General features: G+C 40.3%; 1 protein-coding gene across 11 annotated transcripts in view; it reads left to right on the top strand.

Moving 5' to 3' along the window:
* Positions 1-24717, top strand: part of Ptprk (protein tyrosine phosphatase receptor type K) — a 527882-nt gene that overhangs the window by 179228 nt on the left and 323937 nt on the right. For all 11 annotated transcript variants that reach the window (XM_075946829.1, XM_075946790.1, XM_075946757.1 and 8 more), the window contains exon 3: positions 13890-14161. In XM_075946829.1, coding sequence (XP_075802944.1) covers positions 13890-14161 — 272 coding nt within the window. The remainder of the gene's footprint in view (positions 1-13889; positions 14162-24717) is intronic.

Below are 24717 nucleotides of genomic sequence, written 5' to 3'. Positions count from 1 at the left end.
CCCAGACTTCATCTACGCTCTCTGCACATAGCTCAGAGTGGGAGACTAGCATCTGCCTGGCTATAGGAGCAAGAAATAAAGCTGTACATTTTGGATACCCATAGTTCACTGAATATCTTCTTGCTGTTTGCTCCTGCTGTGCAGGTCTCTGCTGCCCGTGCCTCCTTGTGTGTCATCTGCTGCCCTCACTAAATACCATTGTTCTCTCCCTCAGCAGCTCCAACTGTCTCCCTGTCGCCTTTGCTCACAATGTGTGTCTTAGCTGGATGGAAGCCAGAGCAACTGGCTAAAATGTGACTCTCTGCTTCCATTCCACTCAGTTTAGTGCTTTCTGTATTTTCATTTGACGCTTAAAGTGAAGATGAGACTCTTTTTGTCTTTGCCTCTGAGGACTGTGTAGTCTGTGCACATCCTTCATTCCACTCACCTCCCTGTTTCCACGTGTCCTTGGTGTTGCTCCAGGTCAGTTGCACAAAGTGGCTGCCTCGGCCTGGAATGTCTTTCTCCTCTGAAGTTAGCTGATAGCTCTCATTTATTCTTTTTGGTTCATAATTTAAGCTTCACTTTCTGAGAGCGCTCATCAGATGCTTGATGAGATCATCTTTCCTTTTGATACGGTTCTCCTCCCAGGCCACCCTGCCCTGCCTGTAAGTTACTCCAGTCTGATTTTGCCGTGTTCGTGTATCATTTGATTACTGGTGAGCCACATCTTGCTTGTGGAAGATGCTTCCTGAAGAAAAAGTACCACGGTGCCATTTCCAATCATGCTGAAACTTCATTCTCACTAGATTTTTCCATGCAATTTAAAAATATTTAAATTATATTACTCTGTAATTTAAATTTCTCGTCTTTGATAGACAGTGTAATGTGATGCTAAAGAAAATTGTTGAAGTGTTGGAATTGGATTCAGTTGTGCACAGGTTGCTTAAATATAAACCTCACATCTTTTGCATGCGTGGTTTTTAAATTACTATTTTAAAATTGTTTCCCTTATTTTATGTGCATTGCCTGATTTGCCGGCATATATGTATATGTACCATGTGCTTGCCCAATGCCTATGGAGGTCAGAAGAGGGAATCTGATCTGGAGCTGGAGTTATGGATATCTGCAACCCTCATGTAGGTGCTCAGAGCTCAACTCAGGCCCTCTATTAGAGCAACAAGTCCTTGTGACACCAATCACAATCCCAGAGAACCTAGATAACAATGAGGACCCTAAGAGAGACCTGCATAGATCTAATCTACATGGGAAGTAGAAAAAGATAAGATCTCCTGAGTAAATAGGGAGCATGGGGACCTTGGGAAGAGGGTTGAAGGCGAGGGGAGGGGCAAGGAGGGGAGCAGAGAAAAATATAGAGCTCAATAAAAATCAATAAAAAGAAAAGAGCAACAAGTGCTTTTATTTCCTAAAAGTAATTCTCTGTGTGTGTGTGTGTGTGTCTGTGTGTGTGTGCACGCACTTCTGTGCCACAGTGTGCATGTGGAGGTCGGAGGACAACCTGTAGAACTATGTTCTCTCCTTCCACCAATCCTGGGTCCCCAGGATTGAACGCAGGTCTCCAGGCTTGGCAACAGGAACCTTTACCATCTGAGCATCTCAGCGGCTCCCTTTGCTCCTGAGTGTTTCATTCTTGTTATATTAAGTACCATGCTCAAGCAAATTTGAATGACTTATATATGAAGTTTTTCCTCTTTTGAGTTTTAGTATGTTGAGCTGTTTTTTTTTTATAAATTAAGATAAGCCAGCATCTTTATTTTCCTTGATGAAGTATCCTCTATAGAGGTCACTGTGCAGAAGGACATAATGGGAGGCATTAACCTTTAAGAATCTCACCACTGTGTTTGGAAAACTGTACCTTATCTCAATAAAAGATATAGAATGTTTACTATTTTGCTATGTACAAATTTATGTAATTGTAAGAAAATTCATGGCGAACACAAAGTTGCCACTCCTTTTTCCTTAAGGGGAGGAAAGACCATACAAAGGGTCCATGCCAAAATCAGGAGTGGCAAATGCAGGAAAGATGGGTCATAAACCATGACCACTGTGACCTGTGAGTTCTTCTAGTGACAAGTAAACCCTGGGAGGTTTGTATGGACAAGGTTTATGAGTTTAAATTACCAGATGGACTTTGTAGTTTTTACCCGTGTGACAGGCTTTCAGTGACTCCCCTCGGTTTACAGAATCCTATGGCTGCTTCCTGGGTAGTGACATGGACTACCCAAGTCACTGCTGTGTGAATGCCCACTGTCTGACTGTCGGGCCCGTAGAGCTCAGCCATGGCCTGTCTGAAAATTCTCAGTCATTTCTTAAGCCCCATTCCTCCCAGCCCCCCTTACACAGGGTTTCTCTCTTTAGCTCTGCCTGTCATGGAACCTACTCCGTCGACCAGGCTGGTCTCAAATTTGGAGATCCACCTGCCTCTGCTTCCTAAGTGCTGGTATTAAAGGCATGTACCACCACTGGCTTAAAAAAAAACAACCTTTTTTTAGGTCACACAAGTTTTAGAAAGATACTGAATGGTAAAGCTACTTAGAAGATAAGAAAAACAACTTTCTCTGTGTTACTAGTGTGGAGAGAAATGTGATTCCATTCTTTGTGATTTTCATTTAGCTCATGCATAGTAATGGCTCCTGGAGATCTGCATTAAGAGTGGCCCGAAAGATGTGAAAAACAATTTTTAGAAGCCACTGCCAGTACCCTCCTCCCTTCTATCAGAGAAAGGCCACTGTCTTGGAAACAGCGAGGGGACACCTGTGTTTGATTACTGGCGACAGATCCAATCATTCCTTGTTTTGGCTGCAGCTCTTTTCTATTTCGGTGTCTTCAGTATACCCCAGAGGTTAGGTTTAAAAAAAGTTCGCGTGGGAACCGAAAGTCCACAGTTTCTCAAAGTTTGCGCTCATCTATCCAGCCCTAAGTCACCCTGTATGAAACCAATGCCCCGTTCTGGTAGCAGAGTGGGAGGGGGGAGCTGTTTAAAATGGGATGGGGAGGAGTTACTAAGGGGCTGCATTTCTGGTTATGTTAGACAGGAATGCTTGTTTTGAGGATCATCCTTTAGCCACTTGGTGGAAGAGAGGAAGTAGAATGAACTGTCCACCAACCGGAGCAGGAATGTGAGCTGGCTTGCCATCTACTTAGCCAGCCCAGCTTTTCATCATTGAGTACATTTTCTTAACTGAGGTTTCCTCCTGCTTATGTGATGGTTTACAAAGTAATAGGTTGAGAGCACTAGCAGTGTCCCTTGTCCCCAAGGACAATGGTGGCTTTCCCAATGGCGCCTCTGTGAGGCAGTGGGAGCCACTAATTCTGCTAGTGTTGCCTAGAGTTAATTGACACTTGCAGAACTGTGGGGGATCTCAGGCCCTGCCCTGTGTGTGTGTGTGAATGTCTATGGATGTGGAGGTCGGAAGTGAATTTTGGGTTTCTTCCTCATTCACTATTTTATTGAGATAGGGTCTCTTCCTGGACCTGGAGCCCACAAATTTGGCCTGGCTTCAAGACTACATATGTATGCACCCTTACCCCCATCCACAGTACTAGGGTTAGAGAGATGCACAACCATACCTGTCTTTTGTGTGAGTGCCCTGAATCTGAAGTCAGGCCCTCATACTTGCAAAGTAAGCCCTTTCTCTACTGACTGGGCCATCTCCTTTGCTCTCCTTACAGGGAAAACATGTACATCAATCGCAGTCTCTTCATCCAGGTGGCTAGCATTTGAGATCATGACACTGGTCTCTTTTGCTTTTGGGTTTATTAGGGCCTTAGTTCTCTTCCCCCTGTTTACATGGCTCATGGAGCCGCTGTGGGGAGAAGGTAGCACAGCCTGATGCTACCGCCTTTGTCTTCAAAGACCTCCCAGGCTAGAATGTAAGGATGGTTTTGCTTCATCTTCTCCAGTTTGCATTCCCTTTAGTTCTCTGTACTCAACCTTTCATTTCCTCTCGTTTATTCTCTCTTTCCCTTTAGCCTGTGTTAGCCTTCTAGAATGGGACTGTCAGCCTAAGCAAGTGAACCCAATCTTGTTTAGACAAACGTCGCAAAGACAAAAGTTAAAAAAGTTTCAGTTTAATGTTTCCATTTCTGTAATCTTCACTTTAATTCCCTTTTATTAAGGAATATGAGACATGATGAGAGGCCTACTGGAGGATGGCTCGGCCTGTTTATTTGGCTGTATGATCTGTCAGACCCTAAGTTATCTCTCTCTCTCCCCTGCACCGTGTTGTTGGGGTACAAGTGCATGTATTTAGTATGCATCTTTGCATGTGTGTGGTGCATGTGTTTGCCCTTGCTCGGATTTGGAGACCAGAAGGCGACATCAGACACTCTCCTCCATTGCTCTTCACCGTATCCCTTGAGGTGGGGTCTCTCCTTTGAACCCAGAGCTTTCTGATGTGGCTGGGCCAGTCTAGCTCTTCACTCTGATCCATGAATCTACAATCTCTGCTCTCCTAGGTTGGGATGACATGCCACACCTGGCTTTTCTCTGGCTCTGGAGATCTGCATTCTTGTCCTGTCTAGCTTCCGTGTCCCAGAACTTGAATTCTTAGCATCTTCAGAAAGAAGAATTTGTTTTCGTTAGGGCAGTGGTGGAAACAAATGCTGTTACTCCCTGCCTCTTTATGTATTGCATTCCAGTATAATTAACAACTTTTCTTCCTTTTGTTAAGAAGGAAGAAACTTCTTCTTCTGCTTGGTTGACATGGCTTGTGTAACCTCATTATTCTTACATCTGATAACTCAGGTATCAAACTAGGTTGTTCTGATTGTTCTGATTGATCATTACCTGGCGCTGACGTCCTCAGGAGCAGCTATCATCGTTACAACAGTATAACTGCGTAGATAACAATGGTTGTTGGTTTTGACTACAAATCATGGCCTACTTCCTCTTCTAGAACATTGAATAGAGTTGCCGTGCCTTTGGACATAAAGTGCCTACTTAGTTGACTTTAGAGAGAGCATTTCTCAATAGAGAGTAGGGAAGCAGCAGGCTCTCATTTCCTGGTCCTCAGCGCTGGACTTCCATTATGATTTATGATGAGCTATGCTGCAGTGAGAGATTGGAGTTGCTGGTATGATCTTTAGACAGTCAGTTGCCAGAGACCATGGGATACGTGACCCTCCTTCCCTTGTGCCTTCTATTCTGGTTTCAGTGAAAAGGCAAGCAGGGATTGCAGAGTTGTCTGCGGGACAAAGGCTCTCCTGCATTTTAGGTAATGCACTGTAATTATTCCCTCTCAAGTTGCTTTTCATGTTAGCAGGGGCCTCTCCAAACATCTCAGTACTGTAATATGAAAGCGTTGCCAGTTGGAGGGCCAGCGGAGAGAAGCAGGGTCATACAGACAGGAAAAGTCTTAGAACAGGCCTTTCTAAATTTCAGTGAAACCTTTACCATTGGTGTGTGAGTTTCTCTGAGAACAGGGTAAGAGGGGTATCCTAATTTCATACAAGATTTCAGGAGAGCAAAGATGGGAGGAAAAAGGAGCAGTACAGAGAAGAAAGCTGGCAGGGAGCCCTTGTAGGCTGGGATCAGAGCACAGGATGGTGGAGGGAAGGACCAAGAAAAGCAGAAAGAGACGGGACAGAAGGTTGGCAGGGGGGACGAGAGGACAGAGCTGTGAGGGGAAGGACTGGGAAAGGCCGTGATAAGTGGCAGGGGTTTGAAGTTTACAAGTGTTCGCTGTTTAACACTGTCATCTCAATTCTAACCTTTGAAAAATGCTCTTTTCACACATTTCTTGTTTGATTCTTCATACTGTGTGATACAGAAGGGAATGAATATGTGCAAAGCAAACATTTCTGAGGACATTCTTATTCTCTCAGCCCACTAGCACGAGCCTGCATCCTCTGTTCCCATACCAGCCTCAGGGTGAGGTGCTTCTAAGAGAAGGGAATTAAGGCAGAGACAGGCTAAATTATTTGCACAGGATGAAAAGCTGACTGGATCGCATAAAGCACAGAAAACTGAAGTCCTCATAGGAGAAGAAAGTGGGTGATGTGATTACCCACTTAAGTTAGTAAGCCCATGGCCTTTGACTGGAAGCACTTCAGTAATCATGGAACTTTGGTCTTCTATGCCATGCAGATGAGCAAGAAAATTTTACGGGCAAGGGTCCAAGTGCTTGTTTTTTTTTTCTTCTTTCTTTTTCTTTTTTCCTTTTCTTTCAAAAGGTATGGTAGGGAGATTAAATTATAGAACAATTGTCGGCCCAGTCTTGAGTTTTCGCATGTACCAGATAAGTTCTATGGGAAATAGACTCCCAAGAAGGGAAAACACTCTGAGCAAGTTTAGGCCATGTTTGTTGTTTTGTCCCAACTTTTCCTAGAGCTTTGCAATCAGATAAGCAAATCATTTAGGTTCATCAAGAGACACAGGAAGTGAGGGATTTAACACAACCTGGAATGTTAGCAGGACACTTAGAAGGAACTAGTGTCTCATCAGACTTAGGAAGGCTGCATCCAATGGGTGATATTTTACCCAAAACTTAGTGATGAAGAAACAAACCGGTCAAAAGACTAAATTCTGAGCCAAAGAAAAATCAGCTTGGAAAGAGTGATGCCTGCACCATGCTAGGGTTTTTCTTCAGACCAGAAGGAAGCCCTTTGTATCTGGAGACTCTTAAAGTTAAGGGGACAAAGAGCTAGAGAGAACAGGTGTAGGCCATGTTAAAGCCAGGGATGAAAGAGGTCAGATTTAATTTTTACTGTAACATGAGGAGAAGTTAATTGTAAGTTTGGGAAAAAAAAGTCTGTGTGCCTATCAAAAACATTGTAGGGCTGTTAGCAGGGAAATCATGATGCCCATTATCATACCACTGTAGTTGGTTGTTGTCGCTAGGATCAGAGCCTGGTGAAGGTCATGAGTACACAGCTAAGTCAGGAGGGTTGAGGAACAACCTTGAAGAAGGCCATCGGAATTGCTGGTGAAGTTTATGATGAAATTAGGGGCAAGTGGAAAATTGGTGTCTCATAGCAGAGCAGAGCAGAAAGAGCTAGGTGGGGAAAACTAAAGTGAATGCTGGGAGAAAGAAGGATGTAGAGTCAAGGCTAGAGTCAGAGAGAAGTCATGGAGTCGCCTGAGACAGACACTGGTTGGAATCTTGCCTGTAAGAAGGCTCAGTGGGTAAAGGCGCTTACCTCACAACTGCCCTCCTTTACAGACATTCCAAATCAGGCAAAAGCTATACTCTGGCTCATCTGGTCTACACTTTTAATAGGTCTAAAAAGAAGGAAAAAAAAATCACATGAACCTACTCTCAGTAATCTTTCTTTTCTCATTGGTTAAAAAGAGATGTAGTATAAGAGGGGTAGATGTGTGTGTCTGCCCATCTTTTGCTCTTTTCTGTCCCTCTGGAGGAAGTTAAAACACCCTTTGTTCATATAAGTACAGAACTATAGGAACACTTAGCTTGTTTGATTTTTAATCTCCAGACACCCACCTCTCTGCTTAAAAGTTCTAGTTTTTAGTTATCTTTCTGGACCACATTGACTGAATGAATGTGTATAGACTCAATATATCAGCAAAGGTGTTCTCACCAGGAAGAAAAAAGAACTGTACATGTATTAAAAGAAACTGGTTCTGTGTCTATGGCTGAGGAATCCCTCTTTAAGACTCACAGACCCTTGCAGGAGACTGATGAGGTCAAATGAATTTTCCAGGATCACTAACCCGTTTTTCGTTTCTCTCATTTTCTCATATATATAGGCATATATAGACATATTGAGTGAAGATGTAAAAATAAGGATCTGGCTTTTATTACGTTAAACATTACCTTTTGAAGAAGATAAAAACAATGCCTGTTCCTGTTCTCTTTAGTAAGATAGGGTTACTTTTCGTAAAAACTATGGGGTATGGTTGTTAAACAATTTAGTAATTATTTTATGAGTTTTATTTTATTTATTTTTTTGGCTGGTTTGTTTGTTTGAAGACTTAACTCAGCAGAAGAGTTAATTCCAAGGCCAGGGGTGTAACTTTCAGCATCATCAAAGCAAAGCAGGGCAAATACATCAGTTCTCAGTCTTCATTTCCTGTAAGGCCAGTTCTGACAGAACTTAAGACTTGGTGTACTGTTAATATGTTGGTAATTGGTTAATTAAATTGTGCATGTGTGTATGTGTGTGATGTGTGAGTGCAGGCCAGACACAAATTTGGTTGAGTTTGTTTTCCCCTTCCACCTTTATTATTCTGGGAATTGAACTCAGGTCAGTTGTGTGGTAACCTCCTTTACCCTCTGAGCCATATGGCTGGCCCAGTGACATCAGTATGTATGTATATATATATATATATATATATATATATATATATATATATATATATATATATATAGTGTATAGGCATTCTGAAGCTAAAATATTCTAAATAAAGCTGGGCATTTTTAGATAGCTATGTTATAGGGTGACTCTAACAAAACTCTTAGGTTCACACCTCCAAACCTTTTTCTAGTCCATCAAATTATTCTTTCTCAAAACTACCTAAATCAATTCTAATTATAGGTTTGATTTTGTTGTTTTTACAGTCTCGGACATGTGTTGGCAGACTCTCATAGCTACCTTGTCAGCCAATCAGTTATCAAAATAATCAATCATAAATATCCCTTTAAGACATTTTAGTGTGTATCATGTACACACACACACACACATCTGTTGGATTTGTACTTATCATTAGTTTATTTTATTGCTTCAGCATTCTAAATTCATGCTTTTTATTTCTCCTATGATATACTTCTGTTTCATAGTTAGCATGGTGCCTTCATCAGGAAAGGAAACAACAAGTCTTCTGGTGTTAGGAAAGCGCCCCTTTCCTGCTTGAAAAGGCTTCTGTTCTTTTTCTCTTGTGGATACCGCAGAGCTGTTGTGAATAAAAGTCATACAGTCACTCGGTGAGCTTCCTGCCAAAACTATGGCCTGGTTACCACCTATGTTGTCCCTCCTGGCTGGTGACCACTGTTACATTTCGTAGGCCCTGCATCTAACAGTCTCTTGCAGAAGGAGACTCTTGCTTTTCTTGCATCTGTGCCCCCACTCCAGCCTAAACAGTTCGGGAAATGTCTCCAGCAGCCAGCCAAAGCTTCTTTAAGAAGAACTGTCAGAGAGTCACCCCATCCTCACCCTCTTCCACACTGATGTCTTCAGGGGCACTAGGTTTTCGTAAGCTTCTCTTTATATCTTTTTTAACAATCTTCCCTTCTCATGATTCAAGTTTCCCCACTTTTGTGTTAAACTCACAATGAGGCTTCACTCTTAGGATCAATGCCTGCATCAGTCGTGTGAGAGAACACGACTCTCTTTTCTTTCATGAAATACATCTGTGTGTCAGTGTGCATATGTGTGCGGGTGTGCTTATGCAAATGCACACATGTCAATCAGAGCACAGCTTGGAGCACCCAGTCTTCTCTTCCCACCATATGTGTTCTGAGATTGAACTCAGTTCATAAGGCTTGGCAGTAAGCACCTGTACTTTCTGTTCTCGCTGGTCCTCGGGGTTGTTCGTTGTCTTGAACAGGATGGCCCTTACAAAGACTCCCCATGATACTTATCTAAAATTGGGGTAAAGACAACATATGATGAAGCACCCGAATCAAAAATTCAAACTAGGAACCTGTTCTGGGGAAGAAACTATTGTTTGTGTGAAGGAAAATCTTGGTAGGCCTGTCAGATTGGGGAAGGTGATTTGTCAAGGGAGCAAGAGTTAAAGGGATCTAAGCATTTTGAATCAAGAGCAGGGAAAGCCATGGATTCTAAGTTTATCTCTTAATTTGTAAGACATCTTAAGTATTTTGAATAACCAGCTTAGTGAAATACTATGTTAGCATGCCAAAGTCTAAAAATTATATACTGTTGCATATATGCACAGGAGAATTTTGAGAAATGCAAGGGGATTTGTGTCTTTCCTATCAATATGATAATCTAAAGTAGTGTTAACCCCAGGAGTGTAACTTAAAGATAAAAGGTTATTGCTATAATATGTCCACGACACTTTGCATGTATGTATTAGACGATGGTGTTTTTGAATAAAAGACTTTTTTCCCCCTTTGGCAATGATGACTTTTTAAAAGGCCAATACCTTGCTTCAAATATTTATTATTCTTCAATTACAGATAATGGTATTTATGCATTCTTTTAAGAGATTCATAACATGTTCAGAAGAAAAAATATCAAGGCAGTTTCTGCCTCCTGATAATGCACTCAGCATTTGCCTCTAAGTTCTTTATTTTTCCAGTCTCAATGTTCATGTGTATAATTAAATGCATGTGCAAGAAGATATTTATAAATGTGTTTCTATTGCTTCAATATAAAATGATAGCAAAGCTATAAAGCTTTCTTCCCATTGTAGCATTATTGAAGAGTGAGGTTCTGGAGATGTGTTTGAATTATGAGGAGCTTTGACATACTCAGCAGATTGGTTCACTGATATTCTTGTTGTGGAGTAGTTTATTAGGAGGTAGGGTCTGTTTGAAGTAGGGGCTTGCTGAGAGTGTTATCTTGTTCATGTATCTTGTCAATAGCTCTTCTGTATGCCTCCTACCATAGGTTCTGACACCTAGTGACCATGAAATGAAACCTTTGAAACCATCAGCCAAAATAAATCTTATCTTTCTTTAGTTGATTTCCATAGGTATTTTGACACAGTGATGGAAAGATGTAACAGTTTATAACCTCCATATTTTGACCTACTATATTATGAATATCTACCATGAAATGTTTAGATGATATTTTAATGGCTACTTCATTGTTCATCAAACTCATTATCCATACCTTTATTAGTTATATATTATTAAATATTTATATTTTTTATTTTTTCCATTTTAATCAATATAATGAGATGAGTTATCTTTTCAGTTGTGTCTTTGTTAATTCACACACAACATTTTCTCTTGCACTTTATCAATTTTGCATTGCCACACCAGAGTGCTTATGTCTCTTTCAAGCTTTTGTTTCTTACTGGCAAAGTGTTCTCCAGAAAGTTGCACTAAAAAAATTATGCAAACACATAAATTTAAGTATTCTTCTTTGAGTGAAGCATTGGTGAAGCCTTTGCTGAAGTGACCATGGAAAATATTAACCCCACATCAAAGAAGTTATCTTTAACGAAATACACCACATCTGTGTGACTTGCCGTCACTAAACCTTCTGATAGCTAATCCTCTATCAAACACCACTGAACATTTACTTGAAATCTGAGGGAACCAGAATAACACTAAACGAGCCTTGATTTTTTTTAACATCAAGAATGGGCTATGCACATGTGTAAAATCTACAAACTTTATGTATAGTTAGCCAGTTTTCTCAGAGATTGTATAAGTAATCTTTAGAAGCTGATAAGAACTCAGTATTGGCTACATTTAAGTGGAGGTCTCTGTCCCAGCTGTAGCTATACTGGAGCCAGCTGTTTAAATTGCCACTGTATCAAGTGGGTAGACAGGGCTTTCAGTCGTTCCTATTGCTTCTTCCTTTGCAGAACTACTCAGTAAGTACATTATTAATATCCAGACCTCAGCCCAGGGAGCCAGGCAGGGTTCTGTGTAAATAAGACTATTTTTTCCCCTGATCATTCCATAGAAGTGAGTTATCAACACTAATTTTCTTTATTATTTAACCCATGTTGAGTGCTACTAAAATGCTGAAATAGTTAGGGTAAGCTTTTATTTCGTGCCTTTCGTCTCCCTAATGATTGGATTGGTAAGGACTAATGATGACTAGATTTTGTTCATTCCATTTCTTTAATAAGAAAATGGTTGTAGCTTAAAATGCAAATGGCTGAAAATTGCTAAATGGTCTTAATGGTAAATATAATGCACATTTAAAATGTGACACAAAGCATATTTTACTCCAAACTTTATTTTAGGATAAAAGAAAATTACTATTAGGAAGTTTAATAAGTCTTTTAGCTGCACACTTTAAAGCTGCTAGTCAGGAGCTAAATTTGTAAAAATAAATGCATAATTTCCTATAAAATGCTATACCAGTGGAGAAGCAGGTCACAGAAAGAGGCCAACAATGCTGGAAAACCTGTTATAGGAGTTCAGGTCTGGTCATGGTTAAGACCAGAAAGTAGTCATGATGCAAATTGGTAATTTGGAAAGACATTTTGATGGTGTTAAGTTATTGGTGTTAAGTATGTGAGAATAGCCATGAATCATGAATAGAAGCATTCCTTTTCTGTAAATTAGATTAGGATCCAGGATATCCTGTTTTTTTTCTTCCTTTCTTCCCTTTTTGGTAAATGTTTTTTCAAAATACACAGATGATTTATTTTATTAATGTGCTGTCCATGAGAATCAAGTTAAAATGTAATTCAGCTTATGAGAGAAGATTGAAGACTTGGAATCACAAGTAAACAATAACTATTAATACAGTATGTGTGTTCTCTGCTGGACTGGACTGAAGGGTTAGGGAAAATCATCATAAAAGCTTGGGATCACAAAGGTCCACTCTAGTGGGAACTGTCCAGATTGGAAATGAGATTTCTCCTGTAGTTGAAGCCTTGCTTTCTGGAATGGTTTGAACTCCAGTTTGTAGATTAATTGAGATAGGTAGACCAGTAATCACTGAGCTTTTAGTATGCCATTAGTACAAGTTATTAAGTGTCAGAACAGACTACAGAAGATTAATTCTCCATTTCGGGAAGAGAGGGCCACGTGTACTGTTAAGAACCCTTGTAAAAGTTAGCTCTGTAACATGATATCTACTATATTGCGGTTAAAATTATATCCTGGGAGAAACTGATTTATAGTAAAATTTGGTTCTAATTTTAAGTGTGACAAAATGATATCTTTACATATTTTTGTGATTTATGTATTTATTAAAATTTTTTTCTTTTTCATGAGAACACAGGCTGTCTTTTTGGAGAACGGCTTGCATTAATTTAGGTGCCCAGTGTCAGCATCCAATGTTGTAGTTAGTGACTGTGTGACCTTTGTAAGTGTCAAAAAGTCAGTGTCAGTGCTCTGAAGGTAGGACTCCATCATTTTCATCGCTACCATCAAAATGATTAGTTACTTAGACAAAGTGACTTGATGCTTGCTTTTACTCAGCTTTAGAACACAGTGTTCAACGCAGACTGGGGTCAGTAGTTGTCTTAATGGGCTGACAGTGTAGTGAATAATATCGCATTGCATCAACTATGTATCAGAATCAGCTTAGAAAAGTTGGTCAATAGGGTCGGCAAGATGGCTCAGTGGGTTTGAAACCTGAGTTTGGTTCCTCAGTCCCATAGACTAGAAGGGGAATACTGACTCCCTCTTCTGACTTCAGCCATGTGTCCTGGCATACAAGTTGCCACACGTGCGTACACACATACATACATACATACATACGCATGCATCTATGCATGCAGGCATTTGTATAAAAGTGTAGAAAGAAAGAGGAGTTGAGCATTAACCCTCATACTCACTTGGCAGAGTATTCCTACTCTATGATTTGATGTACTCGGTAGTCAGTAACTGGCAAAAGGCATATGACTTAATAAACAAAAATATTGGTATTTGAAGTGCAAAGTTCATCCACTTCCTGTAGTTTTCCCCCTGCATTAATATTTTTATTGAGGGAGAAAGAAGAAGAAGACATTACTTCCTATGCATATGAGATCAATAAATTTGGGTTGTTTTTCAACAGCTTGAAATTTGGAAGTACGGCAGAAGTTTAGAGGGAGATTTGAACCAGAATCAGGCTTTGCCTGGTCTACTGAATGTCCTTGAGTCAGTATCGATGCCTTAGTTTTCTATTTGTAAAACAGGGTTGATTCCAAGTTGTAGAAATGAATCATTTGTGCATCTAGTTTGTGCAATGTTAGTAAAGAATGGATTCTCACAGCATTATTATTTTTTATAGGGTAGTATTTGGCTTACCTATTTTCTTAGCACTGTTATTTTGTAATGTTCTTTCAGGTTCCTATATGGTTGTGGACTCCTCAAATCATGATCCTGGAGAAAAAGCCCGACTTCAGCTGCCTACCATGAAGGAGAATGACACTCACTGCATTGACTTCAGTTACCTGTTATACAGCCAAAAAGGCTTGAACCCTGGCACTTTGAACATCCTGGTTCGGGTGAATAAAGGACCACTTGCTAATCCAATCTGGAATGTGACTGGATTCACTGGTCGAGACTGGCTTCGGGCTGAGCTGGCAGTGAGCACCTTTTGGCCCAATGAATACCAGGTAATCCTATGAGATTTTCTGTTGTGTGCTTTCTTATGTCGGGTGTCCCTGTAGATGGGAAATACAGATATAAATGCTAGTCCTGCAATAGTAGGGCTCCTCCCCCTAGTTTTCTAGCTCCTCATTCTTGAGGAGGAGTTTGGATACATTGGCACGGAACCTTTTAACTAGAGACAGTGTTTTCACGCATAGAAAAGCAGCCGTTCAGCCCACAATTCCTCGTCTGCTTGACAAAGGGCTCCTTACTTCTCATTCTGATACACATTTCTATGTCTCTGCGCAGGAAGCAGTAGTTTTTTATTTTTCCATTAGACTGCAATATTCTGACTGGATTGGTTCCTGATTTCTTGAAAATAACATGTGAGAGATAAACAGAAGATAGAATTGTGTAAAATGTGTTATCTTGAGGTGGCGACAGGATTACGATTTTTCTTAACCAAATGCAATATTTAAAACAAGCAAACAAGAAGGACAGGCTGTCAATAAAAATCTTTGGATGATTTTTCTTGGAATGCTTCTCTGATTATCAGGAAAAGACACAGTGAATGCTGTCAATTCCCACTTTAGGGTTCTGTGGCTGAGTTTATATGGTTTAACATTGAAGTTTGTGTAACAACTTGAAGACTCCTTCAGTCACACAGGCTGTAAGGCTTAGGGCCTAGAAATGCATGATCTTTTGTAAGAATGCAGAGCTTGTGTTAGACTTGAGGGCTAACCCTTTTAGAAGACTCACCTCTTTTTGGTTTATTATAGAGCTAATGAAAGGTCATTTATACACGAGCATATTCCACAACTGCCAGTAGCATATACATCAATCAACATTTCACTCACATATTTCAAAAGTGAATCCTTTACTTAAGGTTGTTACTCATTAACTACAAAAAACCCCAAAACAAATAATGTATCCTTTTTTTTTTGGTATTGATTTTTCGAATTTTAACACTGCCCGGGTATGGTAAAAATTAAGGTTCTCATTTTCAGGTTATGTGTCTGGTGAAAATTCAGCGCATTTCCTTAGGCACCAGGGGCTTCCATTATTCCTGAACAGAAAAATGTTCCTCTTTACTATGATAGGAAAGACATGTTATTTTTTTTGTTGTTTGTTTGTTTTCCTTTATTTTTAAAGGACCTACAGAATCCTACAGGTTGCATATGTAAGTGGATGGGGTGTGTACATGTGTGTGCACATATGTGTGCTTGCATGTGCATGTGCGTCAAGCTACTGTTAGAGCAGTGTTTGTGAGCCAGGAGACTTGTGTGTGACTTGCGCGCCTTGGTGACTGTTGTCACTAGATCTTCCTGTTGTGTACTATAGTACACCGATTTCATGTGTATCTGTCACGGAGCTCAGTGTAGCACTAGGAAGAAGGCGAGGTCTGATGCAGTCAAAGGAAAATGCCAGCAGATCCAGCCGTCATAGCACACACTGAATCCCCAGACCACAAGTACATCTAACAGAAGTGTACATATGTAAGCACCCGAGTCAAGCTCTGTAGCTATTTGCTATTTTTTACTCATGTAAGTAGTTCCTCAAGGGATAAGAATGCTATTTTTTCTTCCTTTGGATAGAGATGACTGACAACATATCAATGGCATGTTTCTCCCTATTACTAAGAATTCATATTAAAGGCTTTGTTTTCTCTTTTTTAAAGAAACACTTGACTCATGGATAGAACTTTTGTCCTTTTTCTTTGCTTTTTTCTTTTTCTTTTTTGGTTTCTAAAGACAGGGTTTCTCTGTGTAGCACTGCTGTCCTGGAATTCACTCTTTAGATCAGGCTGGCCTCAAACTCACAGAGATCCCCCTGCCTCTGCCTTCCAAGTGCTTTGATTGAAGGTGTGTGCCTCCATACCTGGTTCCCTGTGGTAGATTTAAGCCAGGTATACAAAAGTACCTGGTGTGAGTTTCAGTCTGCCTGTGAGATATTCTTAGAAATGTCACCAGTGGAAAAATAACTAAATATGCAGAACAATGGGCAAAGTCTCATTGTAATTTTTTAAGGAATTATTTTGCCTCCATCATTCTTCCTTACCCTCTGAAAATCAAGCAATAAGAGAAAAATAACAGTTTTTAGTTATGTGCCCAATCCTCAAGAAAGAATTAGATTGGTCTTTTAATCTTTTTGGTCATGTAGATAACTAGTTGTACCCATGCAATATTTTGATAGGTGACTTAGCTCTTCATAGTCTCTGTTTCAGGAGACACCATTTGCTGTAAATACCCAGTTATCAGAGGACGGTTGTGAGATTTCTCTCGGAGAAATTTGGATGACAGATTCTATTCTTCTGTAGGAAATAGACAGCCTCATTGTAATGCGGAGGCACTGGCTAGTATCCAGCTCTTGTCTTAAATGTGTTATTCAAGTTGAGCTTCATAGCTCCTTCAGGTCATTCTAGCATTCAGGAACCTCGTCTCTCAGGATTATCTTCTAAATTCAAGGTCAGCCTGGGCTATAGTTTGAATCTTAGGAGGAAGGAAGGAAAGAAGAAAGGAAAGAAGGAAGGAAGGAAAAAAGGAAGAAAAGAAAAAAGGACGAAAGGAAGGAAGGAAAGAAAGAAGGAAGGAAACCATAGAAAATATCCAAGTCTTTTCAAGCAATCACTTAAGATTTCAGAACGTTGTTTCATATTGAAAAAATAAAAAAATATTCTTTTAAAAAAAGTAAAAAAGAAAACCTTTTCTTTAGAGAAAAGTACTAATAACATACCATTGCCGAAATCATCAAATGATTTAGCTGAGACCCCAAATGCATCAATTAAAAAGAAAGGAAATTTGACTTGCAGGGAAAAATTATCTTCAGGATGTGGGCAAATTGTATCATCAAAATGACCATTTGGATTGTGGTGCTTGGTATTTCATTCTTTAATTTTATTTTAAGCAGAGCTTTTATAGAACTCTGTTTGTTCTGCCCATCCTTCCTCTCCATGGCTGGTCCATCTTGTGAATGGATATGAATACTGGCTATGAATGCCATGACAGATTGTGCTTGCTTTCTAGCCACGTTAAGCAAAAGAATGCCTTGAGTACACACTTCCCATTGTTGAGAGGAAGAAGCAGGTGTAAATTTCATTTTTGGCAGTCATCACAGTAGCATAGTACTGTGTAAGGAACTGGTATGCATCTGTCTTCAGGACAATAATTGTCTTTAGCCTAGGATACAGATAGAATGGTCACATGAAATTTGTCTTATGTGTCATGGTAGAAAGTTGCTGTGGTATATTGTAGGCTGCAAGGCAGTGCAGCAGATTCTTAAGGTGATTGCTAACTAAATAACAAACAAACCTTACATAAAGTCCTTTGGAAATATAATCTCTGGTTACATGACATTATAAGTAAGGATCTGCACATCTCTAAGAGAGTAATATTCTTTATTCCCGATTTCCGACCTGTCTTCTGTGCATGAATGGAGTTCTGCGTTGGTATTAAGCCCATTATTTTCCTATTGACCAGTGAGATTGTTACTAAATGAGGCAGACAGATGATGTACATAACTTGCAAAACTGTTAGCGGAGACCTAATCTGTCGCTTTCCATTAACTGGGTGCACATCATTAATCTCCAAAATGATGTGTGATATTCACTACGGGGCTCTGGCCAGGAATTGCAATGCACCAACCTAGCAAGCGCTTTCCCCCTCATTCCAGGAGAAACAGAGACCCTGCGCAAGGCATTTCCTTCACCTTTTCTTTCTGTTTGTTCAGAAAGAATGTAAGAACAGATGTATGAGACTCAGGCTTTGCCTGCCTTTTAGAGTTGTGTTCACATGTGCTGTGTCGATATTTTGGCAATCGAGAGATTGCTCCACTCCAAATACCGGAGATCTGGCTGGGTTGGGATCTAAAAAGACTGTGACTTAAGTCAAGTCAGAGTGTGCCTGAGTAAATGGTCTTTAAAGGACATTTCTGGAGACAGGGCGACCTGTGTAAGACAAACCTGTAACAGTGCCCTTCAGAGGTACAGGGATGTTAAATTTCTGCTGTACCTCTCAGAACTCCCAGTTTCCTTATCTGTCCATGAAGGCCCCATGTTAGATATATCTTGTAACTCTCTCTCTGTCTCTCTCTGTTTCTCTCTCTGTCTCTCTGTCTGTCTCTGTCTCTCTCTCTCTCTCTCTCTCTCTCTCTCTCTGTGTATGTGTGTATGTGTGTGTGTGTTTCCAAACATTGTGACTCTGTCTCATTATTGTGAATACTGAGATGTATTTAGATACTGTCTTCGTCTATTTGATAGTCATTATCACCTCATTCCATAATAGCTTCTCATTCTCATTTTATTTGCATTCCTCATTCATTTTGTAGGTAAGGGTAGGCTTAATGCTCTGGGCAGTGAGTTAGAAGAAGTTATTAGGCTGTATCAAGCGATTTCCTAGTATGGGAGGGGGTGGAGGAAGTAAGGTTGTTACTGGTGTCTTCGTTCAAGGAAGAAAATGATAGACTAACAGAACAAGGCAGCAAAAAGTATGGGAGGGCCCTCAGTCCTATTCCCAGGCAAAGTAATAATAATGATGTACTATAATAGCAGTAACTATTGTTTAACTGCACGTAGCTGAATATTCTGCTTCCAAATGTACCATGTCATTTTTCTCCAGTTGTTCATATTTATGGTTTATGGCTAGCACAGGAAGGCATATCAGAACTGATGGTATGCTTGTATACCTATGATTGGAGCAAGCCACTCTCCCAGTGTCCTCATTTTTAGAAGATTAACATATAATGCTTAGCAAAGTCAGTCGGATGCGTGACAATATACCGACACATTAAGCAGATAGAAGGAAAAGAAGGGGAGAGGATGACATGTCCCATGTGTGGAGTGCTGTCCTGGACCTGCTCATGTGTGCACCATCGTTATTTTACCTTTACAAAAATGCAAAGTAAATGTATCTTACCATCCTAGGTGGACCATGTTTCTGAGGGTCAGAATTACTCCACTATGTCCTCTTTAGCTATTTAGTGTGGCTGCCAAAAGGTTGGACTTTGCCCCTCCCAGTAACTAGTAAATTTAACCACTGACATAGGCTTCTCTCTCTTAGTAATGGCAACTGTAATGGCTCAACATGGTCACTGTGTCTCATTTTCATAGGGACAACCATTTGCTTATCGGTATACTAGATTATTATCAAAGTAGATGTTTGCCAGGTGTCTTTTCACATCCATAGCTCCCTTTGTTGCATGTGAAGTAGTCCAAATGGGGTTGGAAAGCCTCCCGTGTTATTATAGTCATTGTTTTTTCGAAACTTTAGAGTGTGACTTCTCCCTGCTTCCGCAGGCAATTTGCTTTTATTACAGAATGTCTCCTCTTCTTTGATGTGAGACTCTGTATTGATTCGCTGATGAATGTGTGCTCACGTAAACAAACGCAGACAAATGAACAGGAGCTCCGCATTTAACCATGAGATAATTGTATGCATACAGCATGACCCTCTGCTCAGCCATACCTGCTTCTCTTAGGAGCTTCAGGAGTTGTCGTGACACCCTGGGCTACAACAGGGAGACACTGATTGTTTTGAGGTTTCTCGCCACGAGATTAATTCAGTTCTTCTTAAGTAACTGACTGAGAAATGATGACCATTCCGGAGAACCTAGCGTTGTGAAATATATGACTCTTTCCTTGCCTCCTGGGTTTGTTTCACGGGGAAAGAGGCGCTTCTTGGAGCACCGAAGGATTGTCTCATCCCTGCTTTCTCAGATGCTTTCATTTTGAGTCTGGTTAGCTGGATCCTAGACAACTCATTGTGTTTGGGTTTGTTTATGTCTTTATTAATTATTTAGCCTTCATTGATTTGAGGCAGTCTTTGCCCAGCAATATAAGATAATGTGGGCAGATACAAAAACATGAGAGTCATTTCCTTCTCGTCAGCTTACTGATGTTTCTGACACTGCTCTGTCTTTATTAATCCAGTTCTATATTATAGATGAAAAAAGTGTGCATCAGCTTCAAATTAATTCCCCTTCCAGCTGTTGCCTGTGCTAACCCTCGATAGTTAACTAGAATGAGTCTGTGCCTTTCGATTTCCAGGACAAAGAAATTGAAGTCTGCTTTGCGTGTTGTTATTCTCGAAGACCAATTTTTCTTATTTTCATCTGCATCACGTATATGAAGAAAATTCTGGTTTTGCAAAGGAAAGGCAAAAGTAAATGTTGTTATGCTTTTTTTCTAAAGCTAAACTTTTGTGGAGTGTATATTTCTGTTTCATTCCATAGACTACACTAGAAAGCTGAAATATAGATATAATTATTTATTTTACATTTATTAAAGATTGTAGGAAGAAAAATGAGTAAAATAGACATATAGAAGTTTGTATCTATTTTTTTCATATAAAAATATAGATTGTCACAAATGCCTAACACAAATCATTTTTAATTGGTATTTGTTAATACCACCCACAAAGTAAGAAATGGTTTTCTGGATATTGTACCGAAAAATTGTGTAGACGAATGAGGTAAGCCGAATATAGACATGCACTTTGAGGAACTGAATTTTCTTGCATTGCTTTAAGCATGCATCAGGATGCAATGTCTTTCTTCCTATTAGCCTGGACTTAGAGGAAAACAAACAAGCAAAAAGTATGGAGAGAAGTCAGAGTGACCACCAGTGATGTGGCTCAGGGGGAGGGTGTTTGAAATGAGGAGAGGCAGTTCATGCTGCTTAGACCTGGCGCTGTTGGTAACAGGTTTCCAAATCCAGGTCTGGAGACACTTTGGTGTTGAGTCTGACTTGTGGTTTATCGTCAGGACACTGGGATGACAATGATAGTCTTTAGAAGTCTTCTTAAGGATTGAGTTCAGCAGATCAAAGCGGGTCTGCCCGACCTCAGTAGGCACTGTTTGTGCCCACACTGCTATTAAATTCTGTACTTAGGAACTGCTTTTCTAGAAAGCACTGACTCCTCACTTAGGCCCATGAGGTAAATAAAGCAAGATAACACCTGGCTTCTCTGCCTTGGCTTTTTATCTCCTTGACTTTGGCCAGCCATCTTTAACTGTGCCTGTAGGTGTGTTAATCTCCAGGGATTCCTCTAGCAAACCCTGGAGTACCTAAGCTGTCTATCTCCCTCAGAGTTTAAAAGTGTATGTGGGCTTCCACTGTGACTCTCACCCACTGTTAGAACTAGAACCTTGAAGTCATGATAGTCAACATTTTTGGATGCTGGACTGGTTGTCTGTGTGTGTGTGTGTGTGTGTGTGTGTAGTTTGGGTCCAGGCATACTTTTGTTATCCTCAGCTGGGTAATGATTGATTTGTTAGGAAGATAATCGGCCTCTATCAGACAAACTTTTTGTATCCCCAATTGGTCTATTTAAGGAGTCTTCCTTTGTCACTGGAAGTGCTAAATTTGGTTCATTTCAGCTTATTCTTTCTGCTGGGATCACCAGGGAACCATCCCTTATTACAAAAGATGAAGGCTGCCCAGATGATGCTCTTCTCTTCCATCTGTCCGTTAAGTCCTTAATCTCCTACACCTGGGCAGCTTCTAATCTTTTATTTGCTTTATGTACCAGTGGCTCCAAGAGGGACAATTCGGTGTCGCATATGCCAAGCAAGTTCCCCTGTGTCCTAAAAGGGCATGCTGCTTCCCCAGCCAGCCGGGGAAATGAAGTGGGTTCTGTTCACAAATGGACCTGCTGGATTTAATGCATCCCAGTTAGCAAGTGGCATTCACTCGCTTTAAAACCAGGAGTGCCCTGTTGATTGGCAGCAGGAAGCGCCTTGTTCATGTGGAGCGTTCCTTTTTGCCGGGGCACTCGCCTCTGTGAATCATCGGCGCATGGCCTTTATGATGTGGTAAAAGTCTCTCCTGCTTTTCTCGTTGCCATTTGTGGCTCAGTTTGGAGTCATTTGAGTTACTTAGCCATGGCCCTGAGCTGTAAGGGACAGCAATTTCAAATGAGTTTGTGTTTTGAATCTGCCTTGGTCAAGGTTCCTTTTTGGGAAGAATAGCAAGCAGAGGGTAGTGAGGGCGATGGTGACTGCTGTTCCTCAGCCATCGCTGTGCTAACTTAATTGCAGTGGGCGCTGGTGTCAGGATGCTTACAAGTGGGGGACTGATCTCATTTTGAACATGGCAAGTTTTGTATAATATGATTATTTACGGAATTTGAAAAGGAGATATTTAAAAAATACTAATATATTATTATTTAATGTGGGAGTGTGGGGATGTCTGGAAAATACTAAATAGAGTGACATTTGGGCTTTAAAAAGCTACCTAGCCACACAAAAGTTCTTTAATTGATGACTGTGATGGCAAGTTCTCTCTTCGTTTTGGGCCACCAAGAAGCTATTAAAACCTTTTGTGTAACCCATGCTGAAGAAGGGTTTCCCTTCTTTCTATATAGCTGCTGACACCATATTTCACTATAGCTTGTTCCTTACAGAGTTGGACTGTAGAGCCTTGATTTGGTCTCTTAATTCCCAGCATTACCAAACCCACCTTTACCTTAGGTTTGATTTGGGAAGATCATTTATAAAACCTGGACCCAAGGGCAGTCCGACCCCTCCTTGGAAAAGATCTTTCCCACAGACTTGGGTCTGGGGTCACTAGGATGTGGAGAGGTAATTCCTCTTTCATGTACTTTAATTAGATTTTTAGGAACACCTAGCAGGTGTTGAGTTAGTGGAGGAATGAGAAAGGTTCTCTTTAAGATAAACTTTAGGCCATAGAGATGGCCTAGTGGTCTTGCAGAAGACCCAGGTTCAACTCCTAGCACTCACATGGCGAGTGTCTGTAATTCTAATCCTAAAGTATCTGGTGCCCTCTTTTGGCCCCTGAGTGCTCTGCATGCATGTGGTGTTCAGACACTTGTAGAAGGAACACACACACACACATGCACAGCATGCATATGCACACACCATAGAACATGTCCTTTTAAAGCAAAGCTGTGATTTATAACCTATTGACCTGTTTTCATATTGTGTGGACATTGGACATTTCCTAGGGTATAGCAACCATCAGTTTTAAATGCCCCAAGTTAAAGTATTACTTATTTAAATGAACTCAATTAATTTTCTCCTACAGCCTTGGCTCTTCTCCTCAGGTCTGCGGTATAAATACTGATGCCCACCTGTCTCTCTGCAATCGTGGAAAGGTTTCATCCACCCCTCTCCCCAACTGTGCACCATCTTTCTGTGTATCTGTTCTTCTGCACACATCCATGTGCAGGTAATTCTCTCATCTTTTGAGACCGGAATATTCTTTCCCTCTGCACGAGTGAATGACATCATGTTGGCATAGTCGTTGTCAATATTCTATCTCAAAAAAACCTCACACTCTCACATTCATCTCGGCCCCTCCTCTCCTTCTATCTCACTGGTTTCTTGAATTGCAAAATTTCCTTTGAAATGGGCTTTTATTCCCACCCTGCCCTGTGCTACACCGCATGTTCTTCACCTCAGGCCTCCATAGGCTTCTGAGTAGTCTTATATCTTTTTTTTATACCCAGTTCATGTGATACTGACTCCATGTTAGTGTTAAGCTTTCTAAAGGAAGGTTTGCTTTTTTAAAGATCACAGTAGTTTTTGAACACATTTTATGCTAATGTGTCTAGACCCTACTTCTCTCTAGTTCGAATATTAACACATAACCCTGTTTTCCAAAATGTTATCTCCGTTAGAAAGTGAATTGTCTTCTGATTCTCATTTTCTTTTGTTTCCTAATTCCACTGAACATGGCGTTGTTTTGCTTTCTGACTTGTCTACCTCAGAGCCTCCTGTCCTTCTGTTGACATTCACCCTACTTCCCTGGGTGCTTTCATTGAATGTGGGAACAAATTCTTGTATTTATTTGTTACCTGTAGCCATGACTATAATACATGCTAGATAATAGATATTGGTGGATTGATCAGTAGAAAGATGCTAATTTCATATTATGAAATTAGACTTGCAGTCTGCCTGTGAGTTCTTAGTTTTAATGTGGGAAGCAAGTGTTGAAAAGACACTGAACTTTATTATGTGATAAATGAAAGATGTAGATTTTATTCATGACAATGGACAGATCTTATATTTTTCTGATATGAAAGGTTTGATTCTCAATCTGCTTGGAGGTCTCTATCTGACTGAATTATAATCTTTATGCTAACGATAAATTGCCTATTTCTCCTTTTAGTGACTAATTTGTTCTTTCTTATATTTGGTTTTTATTTTTTGAACTAGAATCTTTGTTTTTTTTATATATGTGAATATTTGGCTGCTGGGTATCTCTGTACCATGTATGTGTCTGGTGTCCACAGAGCTCAGAAGAGGGTATGGGATGCCCGGGAACTGAAGTTACGGATGGTTGTGAGCCACCATGTGGGTGCTGGGAATTGAACCTGGGTCTCCTCCAAGAACAAGTGCCCTTAACTACTGAGCTATAGCTCTCCAGAGCCGAGACATTTTTCTTTTTCTCTTCCACTCTTCCATTTTCTATAAATAAAGTAATAGAAATATCAATGCTAACTGTTCATGCTGGGCATTTTTCTAGCTTTTGTTGGGGGAGCGACAGGGGGTCTTTTAAAATCTTCTATGCTGGTGAATTTGAAGATAAATCTAATACTATTTAATTTTTGTGTATTTTGTCGTGGTC

This window comes from Microtus pennsylvanicus, chromosome 1 (assembly GCF_037038515.1).
Source record: "Microtus pennsylvanicus isolate mMicPen1 chromosome 1, mMicPen1.hap1, whole genome shotgun sequence".
Taxonomy (NCBI): Eukaryota; Metazoa; Chordata; class Mammalia; order Rodentia; family Cricetidae; genus Microtus; species Microtus pennsylvanicus.
The sequence above is the reverse complement of the archived record's forward strand: the minus strand, read 5'-3'. Positions and strand labels throughout refer to the sequence as shown.